At 39.9% G+C, this 25,653-nt stretch overlaps 1 protein-coding gene and 1 long non-coding RNA gene across 2 annotated transcripts in view; one reads left to right on the top strand and one right to left on the bottom strand.

Annotated features, from left to right (window-relative positions):
• GRIP1 (glutamate receptor interacting protein 1) overlaps nt 1-25,653 on the top strand; it is a 243,127-nt gene that overhangs the window by 126,005 nt on the left and 91,469 nt on the right. The window contains exon 12 of the mRNA XM_069080983.1: nt 15,805-15,885. Within this exon, the coding sequence (XP_068937084.1) occupies nt 15,805-15,885 (81 nt within the window). The remainder of the gene's footprint in view (nt 1-15,804; nt 15,886-25,653) is intronic.
• Nucleotides 7,106-25,653, bottom strand: part of LOC138155759 (uncharacterized) — a 99,163-nt gene continuing 80,615 nt past the window's right edge. The window contains exon 4 of the long non-coding RNA XR_011166983.1: nt 7,106-7,224. This is a non-coding gene — a long non-coding RNA (uncharacterized lncRNA). The remainder of the gene's footprint in view (nt 7,225-25,653) is intronic.

Here is a 25,653-nt window from a genome sequence, read left to right as displayed (position 1 = left end):
ATGGGTTAACAAGCTTACTTTAATCAGTCAGACATATATCGTTTACCTTGTTCAGGGGAAAAGTCGGCACCCCGAACTTCAGAGTATACAGGCAGAATTATCAAGACATTAACAGATCAAGTAGACAGATTTCCAAACTGTCCAACCATTACATCCATACCAAATCAGCATCTGGGTTTTTCAAAGCCGGGGGACTCTCAACAACGGCTTCCCGGAATTCAGATCAAATCACAGAACACTTCTCAAAGTGAGTCCCAAAACAAAGCTACACATCAGGGCTTATATAGCCTTCTCCTGGCTCAGAGAATGTAACAACCTTATTGACTCACTGGCCAATCAAGAAGTATCTACTGAAAAACAAGCCTCCCTCCCCAGGCTTCAGGTGCATTTTAGCCTAGGGGCAGGGAAGATCTTCCAAATTTGCATTCCCATTTCACATACTAATTCCTTCATGCCCATCCAGTAGCCTACTCTTAATCTCTAAATTACCCTTCCCTATCTACCTCCTATGGCAAAATGCCCAATAAAATCTAAGGGTGCATTTTTTTGACTCTAAACTTTAGTAACAATACCAAAAATATTCAAATGATAAAATAGAGATTTTTAAATGATTGTATGGAAAACCATAACCTCCAGTGTATTTGCATTTTGATTATAATGTGTATTTGTATACTTGTTGATGTTAACAAATCAGTCATCAAGCAAGCACTTATTTTGTACCTACTGTGTACCAGACACTGTGGTGGGCATTGAGAATACTAGTACAAAGAATGAAATGATTCCTCCACTCAGTGAGCTTACAATTCTAATGGAGGAGATCAGAAATATATACGTAAATAACATATAGCAGAACAATGGAGCAGGAGTTAACTTTTTTTTCTAGTCATGGCCCCCTTTGGCAGCCTATTGATGCTTATAGATTCCTTCTCAGAATAATATTTTAAAATAAATAAAATACATAAGATTATGATGAAAGCTAATTATATTATAATCCAGTTAACAAAATTTTTTAATGAGTTCAAGAACCCTGATGTTAAGTGAATAAATGTAAACATGTACAAAGTACTCAAATACAACCGTAACGTTTTGTTTCCATATCTGTACTTATATATTTTCTTCTTTCAAAAATGTTGTTCCTGTTATTCTTAATAAGAGTGATATTTACCGGGTTGTGGTCAGTGTGTATATTGGCATTCTAATCTGGCTTACTTTACCCTGTATCAGTAGGTGGCACCATGGATAAAGCACTCAACTCCATGTCAGGAAGACCTGAGTTCAGATCCAGCCTCTGATGCTTACTAGCTTTGTGCCCCCTGTCTGTGCCTTACTTCCTCATCTGTAAAATGACCTTGAAGGGTCATTGTAAGGATCAAATGAGATAATACTTGTAAAGTGTTTTGCAAACCTTAAAACACTATTTAAATGCCCAGGGTCACACAGTAAGTGTCTAAGGTAGGATTTTAACTAGGGTCTTCCTGACTCCAAGTCCTGAACTCTATGTACTGAACCACCTAACTATATGAGTAAAGCACATATCATTACTTTTGTACAGACAGGTCTTTTTTTCCTTCTCATAATCTCCTTTGAGAGTGTAGACCTGGGTAGTGGGATCACTAGGTCAAAGGGCACCATCACTTCTCTTTCTTCCATTAAGAAGAGGTAGTGTGGTATTATAGAATGTTAGATTTTAGTCAGTGAATCTTGGTTCAAATCCCACTTCTGACATATTCTCATATATAAAATGAGGAACCTAACGAGAGGGTCAGTTTGTTCATGATTCATTGTTAAGATATTCATCTACCTCTGGAAATTCTTTTTTTTTTTTTTTGGAGCGGGGGAGGGCAAGGCAATTGGGGTTAAGTGACTTGCCCAAGGTCACACAGCTAGTTTTTGTTAAGTGTCTGAGGCCATTTGAACTCAGGTCTTCCTGACTCCAGGGCCGGTACTCTATTCACTGCACCACCTAGCTGCCCTGTTCTAGTTTCTTTTTGTAGACCCCCACATAAGAGGGAACCCCCAGCCTCCCAAGGCAACCCTTTCTGCTCATGGCCAACTTCCCTTGTTAGCAAGTCTTTTCTCAGGTGAAGCCAAGACCTAAACCGCAATTGCCTTCCATCCTTTGCTCTTGCTCTGACCCTCGGACCACATAAAACAAGGCCTATCTTTCTTCCATGTGTTAGTCCTATCAGATAAGCAAAGTCAACTATTAATATAATATATAATCTATATATATATATATATATATATATATAAAATATAATCTCCAGGTTAAACAGCATCAAATTCCAATTTCAGCAGGGTCTTCAGTCCCCTCACCATTCGTCCGCTCAGCCTTCTCTGGGCCCACTCTATCTTGTCAATGTCTTCCCTAAATCGTGGTGCCCCAATTGGAACACAATACTGCAAAGTCTGATGGAAGCAGAATGCAGACGATTTATGGTGATTATAAAGATAATAGCACTTTAAGGATTGCTGTGGGACTATAAAATTTCTCATTTTGAATAGTTTGCTTCTATTAAGGCATGCTAAGATAACACTGCGGCAGCTAGATGGACCAATGGATAGAGCGCTGGGCCTGAAGTCAGGAAGACTCATCTTCCTGAGTTCCAGTTTGGCCTCAGACACCTACTTGCTGTGTGATCCCAGACAAGTCACTTAACCCTGTTTGCCTCAGTTTCCTCATCTGTAAAATGAGCTGGAAAAGGAAATGGCAAACCGCTCTAATATCTTTGCCAAGAAAACCCCAAATGGAGTCATGAAGAATCAGAAAGGACTGAACTACAACAAAGATGACACTTGCCTTTTATCTAATGCCACAATATCTACTCATCCAAAGGCTGCATTCTATAAAAAATACCCAGGTCTTTTTTACATTGACCACACCTCACCCATCCTGTATTTCTGCAGTTTGTATTTTGGTTTCAAATAGAAGGCTTTACTTTTGTCTTTATCAAGAGATGACCCGCGATTCATTCTTTTTTTAGATTTTGATTTTTATTGAAAAGAATAGGCATAGAGACTGTACTATGATGTTGTTAGTAAAGAAAACTCCTAGATAAACAAACCCTACCAATGAAGATCGACCCCTTCTCTGCTATTTCTAGTCTCAGAGCATTTTCTAGAGTACCAAGCAGCTAAGTGACTTAGGGCCATTCTGAGGGTCCATTGTCAGTGTCAGTTCCAAAAAGGAGGTTAAGAAAAATAAAATGTTGGGGGCAGCTAGGTGACACAGTGAATAGACCACAAGCCCTGGAGTCAAGAGGACCTGAGTTCAAATCTAGATTCAGACACTTAGCACTAGCTGTGTGACCTTGGGCAAGTCACTTAACCCCAATTGCCCTACCCTCCCTCCAAAAAGAAAAAAAAAGAAAAAGAATATGTGTTACAAATATGTATCGTCGAACAAATTCACGTATTTGTTGTATCAAGAAGGAGGGAAAGAAGGAAAGAGAGAAAGAAGACAGGAAAGAAAAAAGAAAAAGAAGGAATGAAAGATGGGGGAAAGGAAGGGAGAAAAGAAAGAACAAAAGAAAGATGAAAGGAAAAGGAAAAATGAAAGAAAGGAAAAAGGGAAGGAAATGGCCTCAGATACTTCACCCTTACTAGACTAGCTGTGTGACCCTGGGCAAGTCACTTAACCCCCACTGCCTTGCAAAAAAAAACAAAAAAAGTGAAGGAAGGAAAGAAAAATAAGGGAGGAATGAAGAAAAGATGAAAGGAAGGAAGGAAAGAAAAAGAAAGAAAAGAAGAAAAGATAGAAGAAAAGGGGAAGGAAGAAAAGGAAAAGGAAAGTGAAAGAAAGAGAAGAAAAAGATAAGGAAGAAGCAAAGAAAAAATAAAGGAAAGGAAGAAAGATGGAAGAAAAAGGAAGGAAGACAGGAAGTAAAAGGGAAAAAAAAGAATATGCTTCTGAGTCTATCAGCTCTCTCTTTGGAGACAGTATGTTTCATCATGAGTCCTTTGGAATTGTGGCTGGTCATTGTTAAACCTAGGCCTTTCTAAATGTGAAAGTAGCTGCCCATCCATTAAGCCTTGTGATTTCCACACCATCATCACTTACAAATATTTAGCAATATTTGGTATCTCAACATTAGACATAAGTGTGCCACCTCTTTAAACAAAAACTCTGACCTTCCTTTATTCACCCCGACTTCTTTGCCTAAAGATATTCTCCAGTTGCACCACACCCTCCAATCCTTCCACCTCTTCAGACTGTCAGCCATTACCTAACTTTTCTCCCTCCAGATCCTGACCTCAGTCCAAATCCATACCATCCTCTACTCCTGCATCTATCAGCCCTTGTTCTGTGACCACTCATCCCTTGCCAAAGGTCAGCCTTGGCTCACTCCTCACCATCCTCCTTACCTCCTACACCCCTGCCGCTGAATGAAGCTGGAAGAGGAGGAAATAAGCATTTATCTAGCACCTACTATGTACCAGATACCACATTAAGCACTTTTTATAAATATTGTATCATTTGATCCTGATAACAACTCTGTGAGGTAGGTGCTATTATAATCCCCATTTTACAGTTGAAGAAAGAGGCAAACAGAGGTTAGGTGACTTGCCTAGGATCTCTGAGCTATTATCTGAGGCCAGATTTGAACTCAGGAAGATGAGTTTTTTTGACTCCAGGCCACGTGCTCTATCCACTGTGCTACCTTGCTTTATAAAATCATGTTGTCCAATATTCTCTTGGTCCTGCTTATTATGCTCTTCATTGTTTCATGCAAGTCTATCCATGTCTGTCTTTTTTTTGCTTTTTTGAGGGGGGCAGGCAGGGCAATTGGGGTTCAGTGACATGCCCAAGGTCACATGGCTAGTAAGTGTCTGAGGCTGGATTTGAACTCAGGTCCTTCTGACTCCAGGGCTGGTGCTCTATTCACTGTGCCACCTAGCTGCCCCCATCCATGTCTTTCTAAGATCATTAAGCTCATCATTTCTTAAATCACAGTAGTATTCCATCATGATTATATACCACAATTTTCCATTCTCCAACTTCCACTGGGCCCTCCCAGCAACAAGACAATCCTTTTATTCTTCTCTAATTGATTCTTTATCTCACTTCCCATAGAAGCTATTACAAAAGTCTTTCCCCTAATCCCCTCTGCTAAGGAACAAGCTTCTTACTTTATGGAGATGATTGAGGTTATTTTACACGGGCCCCCTCTTTTTCCCTTCTCTTTATCTCAGCTGCCCCCCCCCATCTCTCTGTCTCTCTTTGTGTGTGTCTCTATATCTCTCTCTCCTACTTTCCTTCTGTCTCTAGCACTAAGGTGGCCTTTCTCCTTGCCAAGATCACACCCCCTCTTGATCCTGCCCTCTCTAGTCTCTTCTAGCAGATTCCTCCCGTCTCTCACTTGGTGATCTCATCAGCTCCCTTGGGTTCAATTACCATCTGCATGCAGATGATTGCAGCCCTCGTCTCAGCACCACATGACCATATGCTTATTGTATATTGAGAACCGAATGTCCCATAGGCGTCTCAAACTCAGCATGTTCAAAACAGAACTCATTATCTTTTCTTCCAGACCCATCCCTCTTCTGAACTCCTCTGCTGCTATCACGGGCATCACCACCCTCCCTTTCTTTCAGGTTTACAACCTCAGTATCATGTTTGACTCCTCTCTCTTTCAAGGTGAACGTCCAATCAGTTGCCAGATCTTGCAATGGCTTTCTCCACAGCATCTCTTGATGATGTCTCCTCCTCTCCACTGCTGTGGCCACCAGTCTTGTTCCTGTCCTTATCCCCTCTGACCTGGATAATTGCAATGGTCTTATAAGCTGACTCTTTCCCTTGGGTCCTCCCCCCAACTCCAATCCATTCTCCGAATAACCGCCAAAGTCATTGTCCTAGAGCGTGTGTCTGACCATGTCAGCCCCCCTACTCAATAAATGCCAGTGACTCTCTGATACCCCTAGAATCAAATGTAAACTTCTCTGTTTGGAATTTAAAGCTCTTCGCAACCTGGCAACTCCCTGTCTTTCTATCTTTTAACATATTACTCTCCTTTATTCATTCTCTGGTATTGCCGTACTGGCCAGAGGATGTTCTGTCTCCCATCTGTGTGATGTGGTACTGACTCTCTCTCTCTCTGTCTCTCTCCTATTCTCTCTCTCTGTCTCTGTCTCTCTCTCTCTGTCTCTCTCTCTCTCTCTGTCTCTCTCCTATTCTCTCTCTCTGTCTCTGTCTCTCTCTCTTCCTCTCTCTCCTCTCTTCTCTCTCTTCCTCTCTCTTTTTCTCTCTCTCCTCTCTCTATCCTTCTCTCTCTTTCTCTCTCCCTTCCTCTCTCCTCTCTCTCGCATGCACGCTCTTTCTCTTCTTTCTCTCTCTTTCTCTATCTCTTCTTTCTTTGTTTCCCTGTCTCTCTCTTTCTCCCCCTCCCCCTCCTCCTCTCCTGACTTCCACTCTGACATACCTGGCCTCCTTTCAGACTCAGCTCAAGCACCATCTTCTCAGGAAGCCTCTCCCGTTCACTTCAGCTTCTAGTGCCCTCCCATCCATTCTATGTGAATTTTCTTTGTACCTCCTTATATATATGTTATTTCCCTCATTAAAATGTACTGTCCTAGTCAGAATTGTTACATGTATTATATTGATGTCACTGGCACCCGGCGCAGTGCCTGGAACATTGTAGATACTTAAAGAAATTTTTGCTGTTGTTTAGTTTTTCCAATTGTATCCAATACTTCACAACCCCATTTTGTGGTTTTCTTGTCAAAGATACCGGAGTGGTTTGCCATTTCCTTCTCCAGCTCATTTTACAGATGAGGAAACTGAGGCAAATGGGGTTAAGTGACTTTCCCAGGGTCACACAGTTTAGTAAGTGTCTGAGGCCAGATTTGAATTCAGTAATTTGAATTTTCCTGTTTCCAAGCCCAGTGCTCTATGCCTCACTGCCTTCGAGATTTTGTCAATGCAAGTCTCATTTCTTGAAATCCAATCTAGATTAACTTTATGGGGCTTTGAAGCCTCTAACTTTATTTGAAAAATTAGCTCTGGAAATAAGTTCATGTGAAAGGCCTTTCAAGACTAGTTTTTTTCATGCCTTTATTAGTGAATGTTTCAAAGCATTGGGGGTTGTGTGGAGGGTGGCTAACATCTTCCTTACTCCATTAATCTCTTCTATTCAGTGAGGCCAGTCTCTTTAATTTCATACATTCTTCCAGGGTGATGAGTCCTGAATTGGCAGTTCTCATGCTGTGCTAAGGAGGGGAAGCCAACTACTTGGATAGAAGGGAGAGGAAAGACTTTATTTACACAAATGTGCTTTTAATTACACATGTCAACAAAAGAAAAAAATTGAAGAGGGTGGAGAGAAAACACATAATGGTCACAGAGATGCTAAGCAAATAAACATCATTTGTTTTCAAATTTGTTTTGCTTAATTTACTCCATTATCCCTAAGAACTAACGGCCACATTAACATATTGGAGCATTTTCCCCCCTATTTAGTTCTGATTCTTTCAAAGCCGTCATGTGAAAAGCTTGCAAATATGTTTACATGAACAGTCACCATGTGAAGCCTGATCACACATGCATGAAAAGAGCGAGTTATAACCCCAACTTCCACAAAGATACTAATTTGTTGATGTTTGTTCACAACTTTGGATTGTTTGACTCTTTTTTTGGCATGATCTTTTACTTTGTTTTTCTTTTTGGAGGCCATTTGGGGTTAAGTGACTTGCCCAAGGTTACATGGCTAGTAAGTGTTAAGTGTCTGAGGCTGGATTTGAACTCAAGTCCTCCTGACTTCAGGGCTGGTGCTCTACTCCCTGTGCCACCTAGCCACACCTTCATTTGACTTATTTTTCATTTTATTTTTTTTTTAAAAGCAATTGGGGTTAAGTAACTTGCTCAAGGTTACACGGCCAGTTATTTATGGGTGTGGTGCTGAGTATCTGAGCCTGACTTCGATGCCAGGTCATCCCGACTCTGAAGCCGGTGCTCTTACTCACTGAGCCACCTGGCCGCCCCTCGTTTGACTTTTTTAAATTGTAGAGATCAAAGTGTGTTTTCTGGTGACTTGAAAATATCACCTCAAGCCATTACTGTGGTTAATTTTGTTGGTATTTTCACAAACTCGCCATTCCTGAATGTTGATAATTCCTAAGTCACTGTTTTGGGGCAGCTAGGCGGTACAGCAGAAAGAGCACTGGACTTGGAGTCAGAAATACTTATCTTCATGAGTTCCAATCTGGCCTCAGCTACTTACCAGCAGTGAGACCCTGGGCAAGTCACTTCACCCTGTTTGTCTCCGTTTCCTCATCTATAAAATGAGCTGGAGAAGGAAAGGGCAAACCACTCCAGTATCTCTGCCAAGAAAACTCCAAATGGGGTCATGAAGGGTCAGATAGGACTGAACATCAACAACAAAGTCATTATTTTAGATCAGTGCTTTTACAAATAGGTACCAGTATATATAATGTATATATATATATATATGTATATATATAGATGTATAATGTATATATAGAATAGCTTGTTTCAAAGGTCCCACTTATGTGTCTAGAGTAGGCCAGGACTGCCAATTACTCTGCTTCCATGGACTTCCCTTTATAGCCTAGTTCAGGGATCATTCCTGGTTACATGTACTTCCTTTCTCTCTTTTGTTACACCCCCCCAAAAAAAAGAAACACATATATCCCACCTTCCTGAATAAGAACCCAGATTCAGTCCATCAGTACAACTCAGAAAACATTTATATTGTACCTACTAAGTGTAAGGGACTGTGCTAGGTCTCTGGTTTTCTTCAAGTAGTAGGAATCTGTGCCAAAACACACTTCTGTCCTCCTTTGCTTTCCTCTCTTCCCTGTCTGTTATTCTAGTCTTATATTCTTTCTTTTTTAATTTTATTAATTTATCTATTTTTAGTTTTCAACATTCATTTCCATAATTTTACAGTTTTCTCCCCCTCCCTCCCCAAGACGGCATGCAATACGACATGACTCTACATTCCTATTAAACACATTTTCACATTAGTCATGTTGCATAGAAGAATTATAACGAGAGCACCAGCCCTGGAGTCTGGAGGACCTGAGTTCAAACCCCACCTCAGACACTTAACACACACATACACACACACATACAAAAATTGCTGTGTGGCCTTGGGCAAGTCACTTAACCCCAATTGCCCTCCAAATAGCAAAAAAAAAATTTAAAAAAAAAAGAATTATAATGAACAGGAGAGGCCATGACAAAGAAAAAATAAAACAAAAAAAAATAGTTTCTTCACTCTGCATTCCAACTCTTTCTCTGGGTGTGGATGGCATTTACCATCCTCAGTCCTTTGAAATAGTTTTAGGTCTTTGTGTTTCTGAGAAGAGCTAAGTCTATCAAAATCAGTCATTGCACACTGTGGCTGTTACTGTGTACAGGGTTCTTTTGGTTCTGCTCACTTCACTCTGCATCAGTTCATATGAGTCTTTCCAGGATTTTCTGGAGTCCACCTGTTCATTATTTCTTATACTAGTCTGCTCATCTTATTTTTCATCATACCTTTTTCTCTTTCAATACTCTGTCCCTTAGTGACTTCATCAACTCTCATGGTTTCACTGGAGCTGACTATCCATGTCTGACTATCCAGTCCTCATCTTCCCTGAGAGCCAGTCCCACATCTCCAGATGCATGATGGGCATTCGATATTTCTGCAGCACCTCAAACTCAACATGTCAAAAATTGGACCCGTCATCTTCTTCCCTAACTCTGTTCTTCTTTTCACCTTCCCTATTTCTGTTGATGGAAACACCATTCTTCCAGCCAATCTCAAAATATTAGCGTCATTTTTGAGACTTTTCCCTCCTTTAGCTGGGTATGCAATTTCCAAAGTCCATTGATTCTGTCTCTGCAGTATGTCTATCTTTTTTTAATTTTTAAATTTTAGATATATGTGCCTATGCATATATATACATACATATTACATGCATCCAGATACAAATGCATATATGTTTGTGTGTATGTGTGTATATATGTACACACATATACATGTATGTGTATACATACACCCTATTTTTACTTATCTCAGCAATAACATGGTTACCACTCTGGTTAGTCTAGGTTCTCTTCACCTCTTGCCTGGAAGTAAGACTTCTAAAATGATCTCCCCATTTTCAATCTAACTTCTCAGACCTACCAAAACAACTTTTTTTTTTATTTTAAAAGCAATCAGGGTTAAGTAACTTGCTCAAGGTTACACGGCCTGTTATTTCTGGGTGTGGTGCTAAGTATCAGAGCCCAGATTCAATCCCAGGTCATCCTGACACTGGGGCCGGTGCTCTTACTCGCTGAGCTACCTGGCCTCTCCAACAACTTTTCTAATACATAGATTTGACTACATTATTCCCCTGTTTAAATATCTTTAGTAGTTTTCTGTTGTCAAAGCAAATAAAAATTCTTTCCTCTGGCATGGCAGGCCCTCCATACTCATCCTTCCAACCTCATAGCAAACCATTCCCATTCATCTACTCAACATTACAGACAAACTGAGCTGCTGGCCACTCCTCGGACTCATCTTTTTTTTTTCCTACCTCCATGCAGTCACTTAACCATTCCTGTTTTTGGAATGGAATTCTCTGCCTATAAAAATCCTTCTCTTCCTTCAAAGTCCAGCCCAGATACAATGGCTCAGCTTAGGGGAGAAATGAGAGCTAGATATTCATAATTGGGAGTTCCCTACACGGATATGATAAATGAAACTACGGAAGTAGATGAAGTTGCTAGGAAGAGAGTGTTGAGAAAGAAAAGGACATGATAGAAGATCATTCTCCTCCACAAAACCTTTCCTGGTCTTTTTCTCTCCTTCTCTCCATATTTTGCTTCTTTATTTTTTGCCTTTTTTTTTGAGGGGAGAAGGCAGGGCATTTGGGTTTAAGTGACTTGCCCAAGGTCACACAGCTATTAAGTGTTAAGTGTCTGAAACCAGATTTGAACTCAGGTCCTCCTGACTCCAGGGCTGGTGTTCTATTCACTGCACCACCTAGCTGCCCCACTCCGTATTTTTCTTTTTTTTTTTTTTTAAGCAATTGGGGTTAAGTAACTTGCTCAAGGTTATATGGCCAGTTTTTTTGTGTGGGTGCCAAGTATCTGAGCCTGGAACCGATCCCAGGTCTCCCGACGCCAGGGCTGGCACTCTTACTCACTGCACCACCTCCGTATTTTTCTAAAGAAACTTTACCGGATTTCTTCTTTGCTTCATCATATCGTGCTTTGGATCATACTACTCATGTAAATGTCATGTCCCTTTTATTAGATAATTTCTCTGAGGGCAGTTGTTCAATTGTTTTTCATGATGTCCTGATTCTCCATGACACCATTTGGAGTTTCCTTGGCAAAACAGATGCGGAAACTGAGGGAAGCAGGGTTAAGGACTTGCCCAGGGTCCCACAGCTAGTAAGTGTCTGGGGCCAGATTTGAATTTAAGAGAAGTCTTCCTGACTCCAGGCCCAGCACTGTGAAGATGGACACTGTGCAGTTCCTCACCTTTGTATTCCTGGCACGTAGCACAGTGACTTGGACTCTTTATAAATGTTTGCTGTTTTGGACTGTCTCTAACTCTGTGTGCCTTCCCAAAGCTAACACTTTAAAAGTAGGTCCTCAGTTCTCTGCCCCAACACTGAGCCAGAGGAGTAATGTGATCTGATTCACTGGGTCCCTTCTTCCAGCAATACTAATCTCAACTTCTTCATGAATTCTCTCCATTTCCATTTTGTGTCCACAGCCTTCTGTTCATCTTATATGGAGGGGGATGGGAGAGAAGAGAAGGAAATGAACATTTATATGGCACCTATTATGTACTGACTAGATGGTGCTGAGGAAGACTAGAGTGCTGGGCCTGGAAGTCAGGAATCTCATCTTCCTGAGTTCAAATCTAGCCTAAGACACTTACTGTGTGACCTTGGGCAAGTCACTTAACCCTGTTTGCCTCATCTATAAAATGAGTTGGAGAAGACAATGGCAAACCACTCCAGTATCTTCATCAAGAAAACTCCAAATGGGGTCACAAAAAGTCAGGCACAACTGAAAAACCACTGAACTACACCAAGTAGGTTCCAGGCATTGTAACTAAGCTCTTTACAAATATATTTGATCCCCACCACAGTCCTATGAGGTAGGTAGTATTACTTGGCAATTTTCATGGCAATTTAAAGTCTGAAAAGGTTATTTTACCTATATTACCTCAACTGAACTTGATTGCAACTCTGCAAGAGATTATTACAGGTGTAACCTCCATTTTACAAATATGAAAACTGAGGCTCAGGGAGGTTGACGCCCATACAGTTATGAGGCTTGAATGCAGCCAATTTTTACTTACAGCAGAGCCTTCTATCCACTATGGTATGCTGCCTCTCAAGGAGAGAGAAACAATGGTGTGGAGTCCTTGCTCCGGGGTCACACTTGCTCTTCTTATCTGTTGGTCCTCGTTCTTGATCCGTGACAAACTCAATCACCCCCTTTTCTGGTCAGATTCATCCTTGATGATAGTAGTATAATGCAGAAAGTTTATATACCGCCATGCGTCTTTTTATTGACCTTTGGGTAACCCATAATTTTGATTCTTCTGAGCCTGTGGTTCATAATGATGTCCCTAATTCGTAACTATATAAACTCACTGGGAAAATGGTGCCCTTAAAATACTGGGGCTTTTGAAGCAGAGTACAGCTTGAAGTTGTTGAAATTGCCATGTATTCCTTTGACTATGGTGACCTATGAAAAATTGCACTCCAGAATGAAAAAAAAAATAGGAAACATTAAATTAAACCATGAACTCTTCAGGATCTTTTCAAACTTTAAATTGCCATAAAAATGTCAACCAACATTACCTACCTCATGGGATTGTGGTGAAGATCAAATGAGAAAAGATTTGTAAAGTGTTTACAAGGCTACTCCTGCCTTTGTAATACCTAGACTGAAAGGTGACTTATCCAATATCACATAGAATCTAAATTCAAACCCAAGTTCTCTTAACTCCAATCCCAGTGCTCTTTCCTGTATGGACGTAGCTAGGCAGAGTGACTAGAGTTCTCACTCTTGGGTTAGGAAGACCCGAATTCAAATCTGACCTGAGACATTTGCTGTGTGACCTTGGACAAGTAACTTAACCTCTGTTTGCCTGAGTTTCCTCATCTATAAAATGGAGATTATAACATTTCACAAGACCATTGTGAGGACAAAATTAGATATGTATACAGTACTTAGCACAATAGTAAGCACTATATAAAGGCTTGTTAAATCTAAATCTAATTCTGTACACCATCCGCAGTAAATCATGGGAGTAATTAACCCATAATAAAATTAATAACTGATCTTCATCCTGTGGGCTAGACAGAAATAGATGTTGTTCCCAGATGCAATATTTCATATAGACTTGGATCTTTGATAAATATTCCTTATTTGAATTGGTAGATTTTTTTTCAAATAGAATTTTGACTCTCCATGGTCATCATGATAGCTACATAGTAATACGAGGAGAAGTATACAAGCTTTGTTATGGTTCGCAAATAGCTTTTGAAAGCCACTAGGTCTTTGGACCTGGAGAAAAATTTTAAAAATCACACCTCCCTCCCTTATCTTACAAAAGAGAACTAAGGATGTACAACTAAGGGTATAAGATATTGCACATATCGTTAGACTCAAGTGGCAATGGTTTTGCTGAACTGTTGGGTTTTTTTTAATTTTTATTTTTTGTTATAAGGAATAGTTTAATGGATAGAGAAAGGATACATGCAGGAATAAATGTGATTTAAAAACAAAAGACTGAAATACACATTTTCTAAAAGAAAATCATGCCCACACAAATTCAATTTGAGTAGTAAAAATTACATGGGCCTTCAGTTTTCCTTTGACCCATATCTTTCGATCCCAACTCTGCCCTCTTCCATCATTTGACCAAACAAAAGCATCTTTCTATAATAAGGGACCCAGAATTCCCTCATAGTACAGGCAATAGTGAAAAGAGAAGCAAATTATTTTAAATGTCTTTAATGTTTCATATTTTGTTCATAGGATTTTGACATTTCTTTTTTCATTCCCCAGCTTGCTTTCTTTTCCTCACAATCAACCCAATCAATCAATAAATGAATTTTGTTTTTTTCCTTATAGAATACATGCACCAGCTCAAACTGACACATAACACCAAACTATTTACTCTTCTTTGTCAACAATTTGCTCAGTCATATTGACCATGAAGTTTAACAATTTAGAGAGCTGATAAGTACACAGTTGGGAGGAAAGTGTGGAGAGCTGGAGGTTTGGGGGGAAAGCCACAGGTTTTCAGAGGAGTTAAGGGGACGATGAGGAAGGCAACCGTAGAAAGTCAGTGGGAGAATGCCCCTTTCTTTACTATTGTTTTTATTCACTGTACTCTGATTTAAGCGCGTAACTGTTAACTATTATTCAGTAAATCTTTATGTAGCCCCTGCTATGGACTAGGAACAAATGTCCCAGAATAAAACCGTCTCTACTCTCAAGTTGCTACCAGGGTCCGTGGAGAGTCAAATTTCTCTTCTAAATTCTCCCACTTCAACAAGGGGTATTCACAGAGAATTGTTGAAGATCGTAGGCTTTCTGAAACACTGCTTCTGTGGACAATGTCCATCTTCACCATGACTTAGAAACCTAGAAGAGTGGCCCACCTGCTTAAGAAGAGTTATTCGTGTTACTATAGGAAATTCTGTCCTATGATGCTTGAGGGATGCTCAGAAGGAAATAATGAGGAAGAGACAGTGACTTAGAGAAAAGAGAGTGGAATTAAAAGTTAAGAAGGACCTGACTGTGAATCCTGACTCTATTGGCTTCTCTATTGGCTTCCTCATACATGGTTTTATAAATTGCATTATAATTGGTTCTTTTTTATAAATGGTATTATAAATTGGTTCTTTCCAGCTCTAGATTCTAGGCTCCTAAAATAACTATAACAACACCAGCAATTGCATTCATAGAGTTTAAGATCTGCAAAGTGCTTTTGTATAGCATGTACTGGGTTCCAAGCACTGATATTTAAGTCTCATAACAACCCTTGGAGTTATAACAGTTGTTATCTTATTTTACAGTTAGGGAAACTGAGGAAGACAGGCTAAGTGGATTGCCCAGAATCATACAACTAATAAGTGTCTAAGGTCAAATTTGAATTTGGTTTTCTTCAGTCTGTGTCCAGCACTCTGTCTGCTGCACCACCTAACTGATGGTCAAAGAGACAATTTATGAAAATATGGGAGAGAACAGATTGGAGGAGAGGATATCCTGTGAAACTGCTATTTTGGGGTGGTAGGTAGGGGAAAAACGGGGAGAAAATTTGTAACTCAAAATCTGGCGGAAACGAATGATGTAAATCAGAAGTTAAAGCATTTTTAAAAAATTTTAAAAAGAGACAATTTATGTCATTTTTATCACTATGGATAACTTAAGTAGACCCTATATTGCAATGGGATAGGAGATATATTTATTTTAAAATTAATCATTTGTATTTAAAGATTCAAGGGCCCACATAATCTAGCGAGTCCCCATGAAGAAGTTAACCTTTCATCTGGGCTTCAAATGACAGAATTTGGCAAAGTAGAATAGAAAGGGAGAAATAAGCCAACTGGAATATTATTGCTAGACATGCATAATCCCATAAAATATGTATGTCACTAGCATTTTGGAGCCAGAGTATATTTCACAGAAGTTAGCCCCTTTTCCCATCATTCCCACTTTTTATGATTGGCAATCATGATTCAAGTACTCCTAATGCATTTTCATTTGCTGGTGCTCAGTATCCTTCCTGGTGTCCTGTAAATATCATAAATCTATTTTGTTTCTCATTACAGAGTCCGTAATTCCGAGCAGTGGAACATTTCATGTGAAGCTTCCCAAGAAGCACAGTGTGGAGCTTGGAATCACCATAAGCTGTAAGTAAAACCAGCTCCTTTAGTTTGTTTGATCAAAGCAAAAAAAAAAAAAAAAAAAGGAATTGTCTTATTTTCCAGGGGTTTACAGGAATTACAAGTCTTACTTATTAGAAGATTACTGTATTGGTAGGCTGTAGATATGTACAAGGTTTGTTACTGTTTAATAGAGCCGTATAAATGGCTTTTGGAAATCATCAGGCCCACGGAAATTCTGGTTAAGTAGTAAAAATTGCATTGGCCCCACATTTATTTGCCTCTGTCTTTTCAACCTAGCTATCCTACGTGTGTCCACTGCCATGCCCCTCACAGAGAAAGCATCTCTCTGTGACAAATGGACCCTGAATTCCTTTACAACACAGATGATTGTGAAAAACAAACAGAAATGAAGAACAAAGCACTTTAAATTCCTCTAATGTCCCCATTTCCTTTAGACTCTGAACACATAACTCTCTTGCTAAAACAGTTCTGAGAATTCTGTACCACAATAGAGTTAGAGAGATTGAGCATCTGATCCTCTGGGCTTTGAATGCCAATAAACAAAGTTAACCATGAGGACAGTAAGAAATTCAGTCAAGGAAACCAAATGAGGAAAACACCCTGGTCAGTGTTAGGCCATGCCTCTGCTTAAAAAGTAATCCTATCCAAATTATATAAAAGTATAAGCTGGAGCATAGTGAACAGAAATAATTCTCCATTGTGGAAAATAAATCAAGGCTGAATATAGAATTCAACCTTGAGAAAATAATGTTAACCAAGGTTGGAAAGAAAGGGGTGAAATGGAAACTTAACATATGTGAGTTAAAAAATAAGGAAAAGCATGATTCTGCAATTCTATAAAGAACTCCAGAAAATTGAGTCAAAAGGAATTTGTTAAGCTCCTACTATGTGCCAATCACTGTGCCAAGTGATCGAGATACAAAGTAAGGAAAAAAGATAGTCTTTGCCCTTTGGGAGCACATGGTCTAATGGCGGAGCTCAAAGTCTAGTCAAGTCAACAAGTATTTATTAAGCACCTACTACATACTGGTAATTGTGCTTAATACTGGAGATAGAAATAAAGACAAAAACAGTTCCTACACTCAAAGAATTTACAGACTCGTGGAAACAATAGAGCTTACAATCTAATGCAAACAATCATGTGTAAACTATATATATATATATACAGGCTAAACTGGAAATAATCTCAGAGGAAAGGCATTAATTAGCATTAAAGGGAACCAGGAAAGGCTTCATGCAGAAGATGAAATTTTAGTTGAAACTTGAATGAAACCCAGGAAATGAGGAGGTGGAGACAAGGAGAGAGAGATTTTGGGGGGGGGAGGCATTCAAGGTTAAGTGACTTGCCCAGGGTCACACAACTAGTAGGTATCAAGTGTCTGAGACCTGATTTGAACTCAGCTCCTCCTTACTCCTGGACCAGTGCTATATCCATTTAATTTCCTCACTGCCTGAGGGAGATCATTTTAAACTTGAGGGACAGCCAGTGAAAATGCCCATTTGGGAGATAAGAGTATCTTGTGCAAGGATAGCAGTTTCCCAAAATCTTAGAATGTGTGGAGAAAACTGTGGAGGGAAAGAGATTTCAAAACCAAGAGGTTTTATTGAAAAATAAGAAGTTTTATTGAAAAAATGTTATTGTATAATAAAAAAATATGTAATGCAAGAGGATTATCAAGGCTTTCATCTGGTTCCACCTCTTTCTGTTGGTTTTATACTTCCTTACTTTATTTAAAAAATTCAACAATTCCCTTGGTGCCTTGGTACTTTCGCTATGAAACATTATCCTTATAAACATTAGCTACCTACTTATGAGAATGACTTTAGAGAATGTAGAGAAGCCATCTAGTTTAACCTCTCCTCCCCCCTTTCCCCCCATTTTCTATATAAGAAAACAGGCCTAGGGAGGTTGTGACTTTCAGAAGGTTACACATGAGTGACAGAATTTAAACCTAGGTCCTCCAATTCAGAGCCACTATCCTTTTTACCATACCGTCTGGCCTCCCTTGGTTCCTTTGTCTCAGAGAGATTGCTCACGACATTGGAAGGTTTGTTTTTGTTTTTGTTTTTTTAGTAGGTAATGGTTATTGGGTGGGAGAACTTCATGATTCTTTTAGCAACCATTAGCTCCCAGTCTGTTTATTTGCCCTAAGATAATATAAATTAAATTCCTATTAGGATATAGGACTTGAGATCTTTTCCTTTGTTTCTAGATAATAAATATCTTAACTATTGAATTGATGTGAAGGATTCAATTCAGCTAACATTTTAAAGCATCAAACCTTGATATACTGCATAAATTTATAATGATCTTGAAAATGATGATGATGATTCCCACTCTTAACTGTGAAGACTTAGTAGATATGCCAATTTCCTATGTCAAAGAGTTCAGTTACTGAGAAATAGGAAGAAGGCTCCAGTATTTATTCTCAAAAACCACAGAAGACTAATGAACTTGGAAATGCTTTTAGTTAGATCTATTCTTTAGTTAGATTTAATTAGTTGGCTCTACTTCTATTTAGAAAGGGTTTGTGTTTGTTTGTTTTTTAATTGATTTCAGGACAAACTTCCCAACTACTAGGTTTGGGCCCAAATGGAATGGGTTGGCTTGGGAGGTAGTGGGTTTCCCATCATGGCAGGTCTTCAAGCAGTAGTGGGACTTGTCAGGTATGTTGTGATAAGGGATTTATCTTCAGTTTTGGGTTAAGCTATATGGCTTCTGAAGGTCCTTCTAGCTTTAAAAAATCTGACAGTATCAAAGATGTGTGCATGATGGCCAGCCATACTTGCTTTTGGGTTCTAGCTACGTATATAGGTTTTATTGGTGTTTTTCATTCCCTTGCTGCCTTTCCTGTTCCCATGCCTACCTTAATGTTTGCGGAGTGACCTAGATTACCTCTCTTTTCTCCCTAAGTGAGATGACTGACCATAGCATTAGTGCAAAGAGATCTCCATCATTTTTGTCTTGTGAAACCTTTTGTTCATGTGGTGAAGCTTTGGGCCCCTTCTCAGAATAATGTCTGTTGCTTAAAAAAAAAAAAGAATAAATCAGAGATTAGATAAATATGATTGATTAGATTGATAGACCATATTAGATATAGAATAGATTAGATGAAAAGGAGAAAGTAGATAGCTAGATTAAAACTTCCTGAAGGCATCAAGGTTTCCACCTACTTAATGATCCACTAATCAGCAATCCCTACTCTTTCTTCCCCTATTGCTGTCATTGGCCTAGGGTAGGGGTGGGGAACCTGCAATCTTGAGGCAAGTGCTGGCACTTGAGGACCTAGAGGGCCACGGAGTCCCCACCCCTGCCCTAGGCCAATCTTGGTGTACAAACGCTAAGCCCCTATTTCCAGCTCCACTGTTTCCTCTAGCCATTGGTCTTTCTGTAGGCAGATATGGGGAGAAAGACATCATAGCCAGAGGGAGAAGTGTGAGCCAAGCTCAGGGAATAAAAGAAGTCACGTTCAGAAAATGAAGACCAGCCCCAGTTTAGCCAAAGCAGAGAGTGCATGAAGGGAAGCAGTGAGAGATGAGTCTGCAAAGCCAAGTTGGGCTATGGTTCATGAGGGTGCTAGTCATGATCTTGTAATAGTACCATTCCTGAAATAATGCTGATAATAAACCCAGAAGCATGAGCGTGGCAATATGAGCTTTGTCTCAGGGACAGCTCATTTGAGCCCCCTTCCAAAGCCAGCAGCTATTTGGGGTGATTTAGTAGCGCAATGGACTTTCCACTGGGCATGTGCAAGGGTTGGAGAAGTCAAGGAGGACGTACTAGTGTGAATGGACTTTGAATACAATCTCTGTGATCCAGTGACCCTGGCTCTCCATGTTCCTTTCAGGACCTATTCCATCTTCCAACTCCATATGCTTCCTCTGGCAGTCCCCCATGGCCCTTACATAGCTAACCCTCCTCATCTCTGTCTCCTGGATTCCCTGGCTTTCTTCAGGTCCCTGTTACAATCCCAGCCTTTTTCAAAAAGCCTTTCCCAGTCTCCCTTAATGCTAGTTATGTTCCCTTCAGTGTTCTACAGGTTATCCTGTGTATGTCGTGTTTATACATAGTGGTTCCAATGCTGTCTCCTCCATTGGACTGAGCTTTTCCAGAACAGAGACTGCTTTTTGTCTCTCTCTTCCTTCCTGTACTTATTCGCAGAGTGCCCGGCAGGTAAAAAGTATTTATTTCATAAACGTTTCTGGATTTGACTGGCTCGGCAGAAACATGTAACAGTCAAAAATGGCTTCTACAAATCGAGACTGTAAATTCTTAATTATAACTCTAAAGATACACAAACATTCAAATAAAATTAAATTAGATTGTTTTTTTAATCAGTACTTTTTTTTAAGGATCTATCCATTTTGGCTTATTTGGCATGGAGTCACGCGGCCTACCAGCTCTAAATCTCAGGTGCAAGAATGAAAAGAAAATGAAAGTAAGAAGAAAAGGGGAAAAAATCAGCATCTTCTTGTACTATCTGAATCTGTGTGTGTACATATGTATATGCCTATGCGTATATTCTCTAGGTCCTCAAGTGCAACCCTTTCACTGAATCCAGACTTCACAGAACAAATCCCCTTAATGAAAGGACGTGTTCTAAAAAACTTGGACTCAGTCAAAAGCCCACACCCGAAGACCTAGAAAGGCACATGTGGCCTCGAAACCGCAGGTTCCCCACCCCTGGTATAGACATGTGTATACATATATATACATGTGTGTACACACACAGAGGAGGAAAAGGGAGAGGCAGGCATACCCTGTTCCACCAGTATCCTGGCAGAGACACTGAAAACTATCATATGGGGGGAGGGAGGGGTTGTTAGCCCAACAGGAAACCATAGCAAAAGGGATGGAAGTGCATCAAGAAACTCCTGTGCCCACCAGGAAGGAAAGTGCAGAAAGAGTACAGAGCTATTTCTAGGCTCCTGCAGAAATAAGAATGCAAGAGGGAACAGAAATCCTCTGTGTATTTTCCCTATGACCTTCCCACAATTTCTGATCAACTCACATATGTAATTACTTTCCTTTCTCTGTAGCCTGCCTTGTAAATGGGAGAGAAAATGGTACCTTCTGCACTTTAAACTTTAAGCCAGATTTGATAGTTGTTGGGGGTGATCTCCTTTCTTAAGAAACAGGTCAATTTTGAAATAAGAAGTCACCATCCTATTCATTCTCTCAGCCACCATCTTAACCTGGTCACGTGGTTCCTTGCTGCCTTCTTTCCTGAGACCAGTTTGTTTTGCTAGGTTGAGGGGGAGAGGAGAGTTGAGCAGTCTATGCCTATTTCCAAAGAGCTAAAATGAAGTATGAATGAAAAATAAATTAACACTGTTAGGAACTTATTAATATGTACTTTTTTAAAACCAACAGTAAGATAATTCTCTATTAAATGCTTCATTATGATGTTGGAAAAGAACGTGGGTTCTCAAAAGCTTTGTCAGTGGAGCATGCTATCTGACAGGGCCTCCTAGGATGAAAATAGTTCAAGTATGGGCCCAGCGATAAGCACTTTGTTGTCCAAGGACGAGCTTAGTTAATTGTGCAAAGACTTATCTCCAGAAGGTTGGTCACTTGCCAGGTGATGCCTGGGGGTGGGCACAGGAAAAGAAGAAAGGGGACAGCAGCTATTCCTGAAGTATCTTCTATTAAGTCACGGAAAAAATGATTTTTCTTTCTGTCCATACTGATGAAATCCCAAATCTTTTCTAGCATTGAATTAGAGTGGGACCCTAGTCATAGTTCTGAAGTATATTACTCTGTAGCAGGATAAATAGCAGAGATCATAGGTTTATTTGCTAAATGAGTGGCGGTTTGGCAGTTTTGGGTTTCACTTTAATTATCATCACTATGAGTTTATATTTTCTCTTGAGTAGCATTCGTTTTATCATAGTGAAGAATCAGAATTTGATCTTGAACTTGACAAGAGTTCATTTTCATGCTTACGCAAAGCTTGTTTCTGCATGCGAGGGTCTCTAAGTATTGAACACTAGGAGTTTACCATCTAACAGAGATTGCAGTAACACGGACAGATATTGAACAGACATCAACCAATGCATATATAATGAGTGTGCAGAATGTCTACCCCATGTATGAGCCTTTATTTGATGTTAGCCTGCAGATAACGTCATAAATCTTTAAACTCTGTCGGGAAAGGCCGACTGCATTTGTGCTGTTTGATTTTCTTGTTACTCAATAAAATTTCTGTTTCCTAATCACTTGGGTTTTGTGAATCTGACACAAGGGGGGAAGCAAGGAAACTTCTGGATCCCGTTAGAGTTTCTTCTAGAAATGGGGCCACAGAAAAGTAGAACAAACATTCCTGTTGAGTTCTCGTTTCCTCTGAGGACACATTCCTGGTTATTTAACTCTTTCCACTTACCAAAACTTTTTCCGTATTTCAGAAGGGAAGCTCTAGTCTCTGAGACACACCTCATTAAAGCATTTCACACTTGGTTTACTGCTCACTCTGCCATACCTAATTAACTCGGAAATGAGTCACTGTGATTTTGAATGTGGTGAGCAGTTTTAGGTTAATTTTCTGAAGTTCCAGATGAGATGTTTATAGCACATTAGCACCAGACATTCCTTTTATTGATGCTACTGCTATAATACAAAGTGATTTATTATGGCATTGTGGGTTTGTTGTTTTTTTTTTTTATTTTTAGGAAAGTGAAATGGCCTAGCAGGACAAAGAGAGTACACCGGGTAGATGTGGAGAGAGCCCATTTTGGTTTGACTGATGCTTTCTCCGATCAGATACCAATTTCACTTCTTCTTCCACATGTCCTTTGGAATTCACTCAGCTCTCTGTGTGCCTCTGACCTGTACTAGACGGTTAGGGAAATTGAATATAGATTCTTTCTTTCCAGTGACAAGTTAAAAGCTGCATCAAACCATCTAGCAATATTTTTTCCTGAGAACTTTCTGCATCCTGTGACTTATGTGGGCGTACCTTTCTAAGAAAGAGTTCAGAACTACAGAAAGAGGAATAATCTCTTTGGTGAACCCATTCCCCCACAGATGCTGAATAAGTAAGATAAAGATGTGGTCTTTTCTGTTTTAACAAGTTCATAGATGAAGCTTTTACTTTGGGGCTCATTTGTTAGGACTAGCTTAACTGAAGCTCCCTATTGTTTCTTGATATAGTCATACAACTGTTTTGCTGATAAGGACTAAACAAATCTAATTCTTTCCCCTTCCCCACCCCCTTTATATTTTAAGTAAGAGAAGGACAATTGCTACCATTTTTGCTAATTTTATAGCAAAACCTATGCCCGCAATTCAATCTAAAGGCAATTAAATTCACTTGTTATCTGTGAAGGGGGGGGAAAGAGACAGAGACAGAGATGGAGAGAGAGAGAGAGAGAGAGAGAGAGAGAGAGAGAGAAGGAGGAGAAGAAGAAGAGGAAGAAGGAAGAGAAAGAGGAAGAGAAGGGAAGGAAGAAGATAAAGAGGAGGGAGAGAGATGTATGATATATGGGTGGATGTATATGTGTGTGTGTATGTAAATAAACACACACATATATATATTTAATTATAATCCAATTAAAGCAAAAGATTATATGATCCATATAAGTTAGATAATTTATTCTACTCTTTGAACCATATACCCTGGAAAACAGAACCTTCCTTCATGTATCATATGAATTTCATAGGTTCAGGAGAAACTTACTGATTTAGTGGAAAGGGCTTGGGATTTTCAATCAGAGGCCCTGGGTTTCAATCCTGACTCTGCCATTGACTTCCTGGGTAACCCTAGTCAAGTGATGTCATATCCCCCCTCTAGGTTTTAGTTTCATCATTTTCTTTTTTTTTTTTTTTAATAAGCAATCAGGGTTAAGTAACTTGCTCAAGGTTACACGGCCAGTTATTTCTGGGTGTGGTGCTGAGTATCTGAGCCCGGATTTGATCCAGGTCATCCTGACACTGGAGCCGGTGCTCTTACTCGCTGAGCCACCTGGCCGCCCCTAGTTTCATCATTTTCAGTAGAAAGGGGTTGCCTTCCAGCTCAAAATCTATGATTTTTTTAACATCATATGCTGATTTTTTTTCTGAAACACTTAATATTCCTATATTTAATATAAAGATGAGCCTCTTTCATTCTGTAGGAGGGAGTAACAGGGAAGAGGGAGAGAAAGAGGAGAAGGGAACAGAGGAGAGAATCTGTGAATAATGGAAGATGACTTAAGCCCAAGAAGTAATCTTTGGAGGCCAGGAAAGGAATGATCTTTCTCATCCAAAGAGCCAGGGGCCAAGAACAGAGCTCCTGTACATCCATGGTCAAAAAGTCTAAGGTTCTTTACCTTTTTTGTGTGTCATGGACCACTTTGGCAGTCTCAGAATAATGTTTTTAAATGCAAAAAATAAAATTCTTAAGATCAAAAACCAATTACATTGAAATACAGGTTTCAAAATATTTTTTAAAAACAAAACAAGTTTCCATTAATTTGTAAAATCCTAGAGGGCAGGGACTGTCTTTGTTTTTATTTGTATCCCCTGGACTTAGCACATGGGAGGTGGAGATTAGCACCTCTGGTATGAGGGCTCTCAGAGACCTTTTCTGGGTTGCTTATCTACTTTTGGTGTCTACCGTTGACCCAACTTTCACCTGTGGCTCCAAGAAGCTGTAGCATGCACAAGAAACACACTCCAATAAAACTGTCTTAACAGATGGGATAAACCAGGTTTTAAATGCACAGACCTGAAACCTGCCTCTGAACTAAAGGGAGGTCTACCCCCAAGCATGTGAAGACTTCCCATGGTAGAATGGGCAGGTGAGAAAAATTTGTTCCGTTGAAGGCTCAAGTAGGTGCTGAGGAATGCTTAGAGACATTGAAGATGCCAAGGTCAGTGGACCAGTCCTCCTGACTTTTGTCTTGCTCTGGACTCTGGAAGAGAGAATGAAGCTGCCACCTTTGGGCAGTTCTGCCTCACTTAAATCCAATTCATGCACAAGTCAAAACATCACCCATCACATCATGATGTCACTGGTCCTCTTACCAAACCAAGAACCAACAGCAACAATGTTTATTGACTCAGTGACTCATGGGTTAAGAACTCCTAGTCTAGGGTAAGCAAGGTAACAGTAAGTTCCTTGTATTTCTGATAGCCAGGAGAAAGACTCATCTGCATCAGACAAAGAAGAAAGAAAATCCTTGCTCTACCAACTGATGTCCCCAGTGTCTTGACAGTTAGTCAGTCTTTAGTTAATTATTAAGCTTTATGACAGGCATAGGGGTAAGCACTGGGGATGCAAAAAAAAAAGATACAAATATAGTCCTTCCGCTGACATTCTAATAGGGAAGACAGCGTACAAAAAAATTGTAGACAAAATATGTGCCGTGTAAATGGAAGGCAGTCCCAGAGGGAACACACCCGCAGTTGTGAAGGGGGACCAGAAAAGGCTTGCTGCGTAAGGTGGGCTTAGAGCTGAGTCTTGAAGGGAGCCAGGAAACTGAGATGAGGAGGAAGAGCATTGCTTAGAGACATGGAGGACAGGCAGAGTCGGAGGAGTGTCACATAGCAGGACAGCAGGAAGGCTAGTGTGGCTGGATTGTAAGTTACATAGAAGGGAGTAATGAGTAAGGAGGCAGGAAAGGTAGGGAGAAGCCAGATTGTAAAGGGCGTCAGAAGCCAAACAGAGCTTTGTAAATCTGATTTTGGAGGTAATAGGAAGCTGCTAGTTAGTGGAATGGTCAGACTTGCTTTTTAAGACAATCACTTTGGTGGCTGACTGGGGGACGGATTGGAGTGGGAAGTGATTTGCT

Source organism: Petaurus breviceps, unplaced genomic scaffold, assembly GCF_028583685.1.
Source record: "Petaurus breviceps papuanus isolate PSGF00001 unplaced genomic scaffold, PetGlider_PUasm1.0 154, whole genome shotgun sequence".
In the NCBI taxonomy this organism is placed as follows: Eukaryota; Metazoa; Chordata; class Mammalia; order Diprotodontia; family Petauridae; genus Petaurus; species Petaurus breviceps.
The sequence above is the reverse complement of the archived record's forward strand: the minus strand, read 5'-3'. Positions and strand labels throughout refer to the sequence as shown.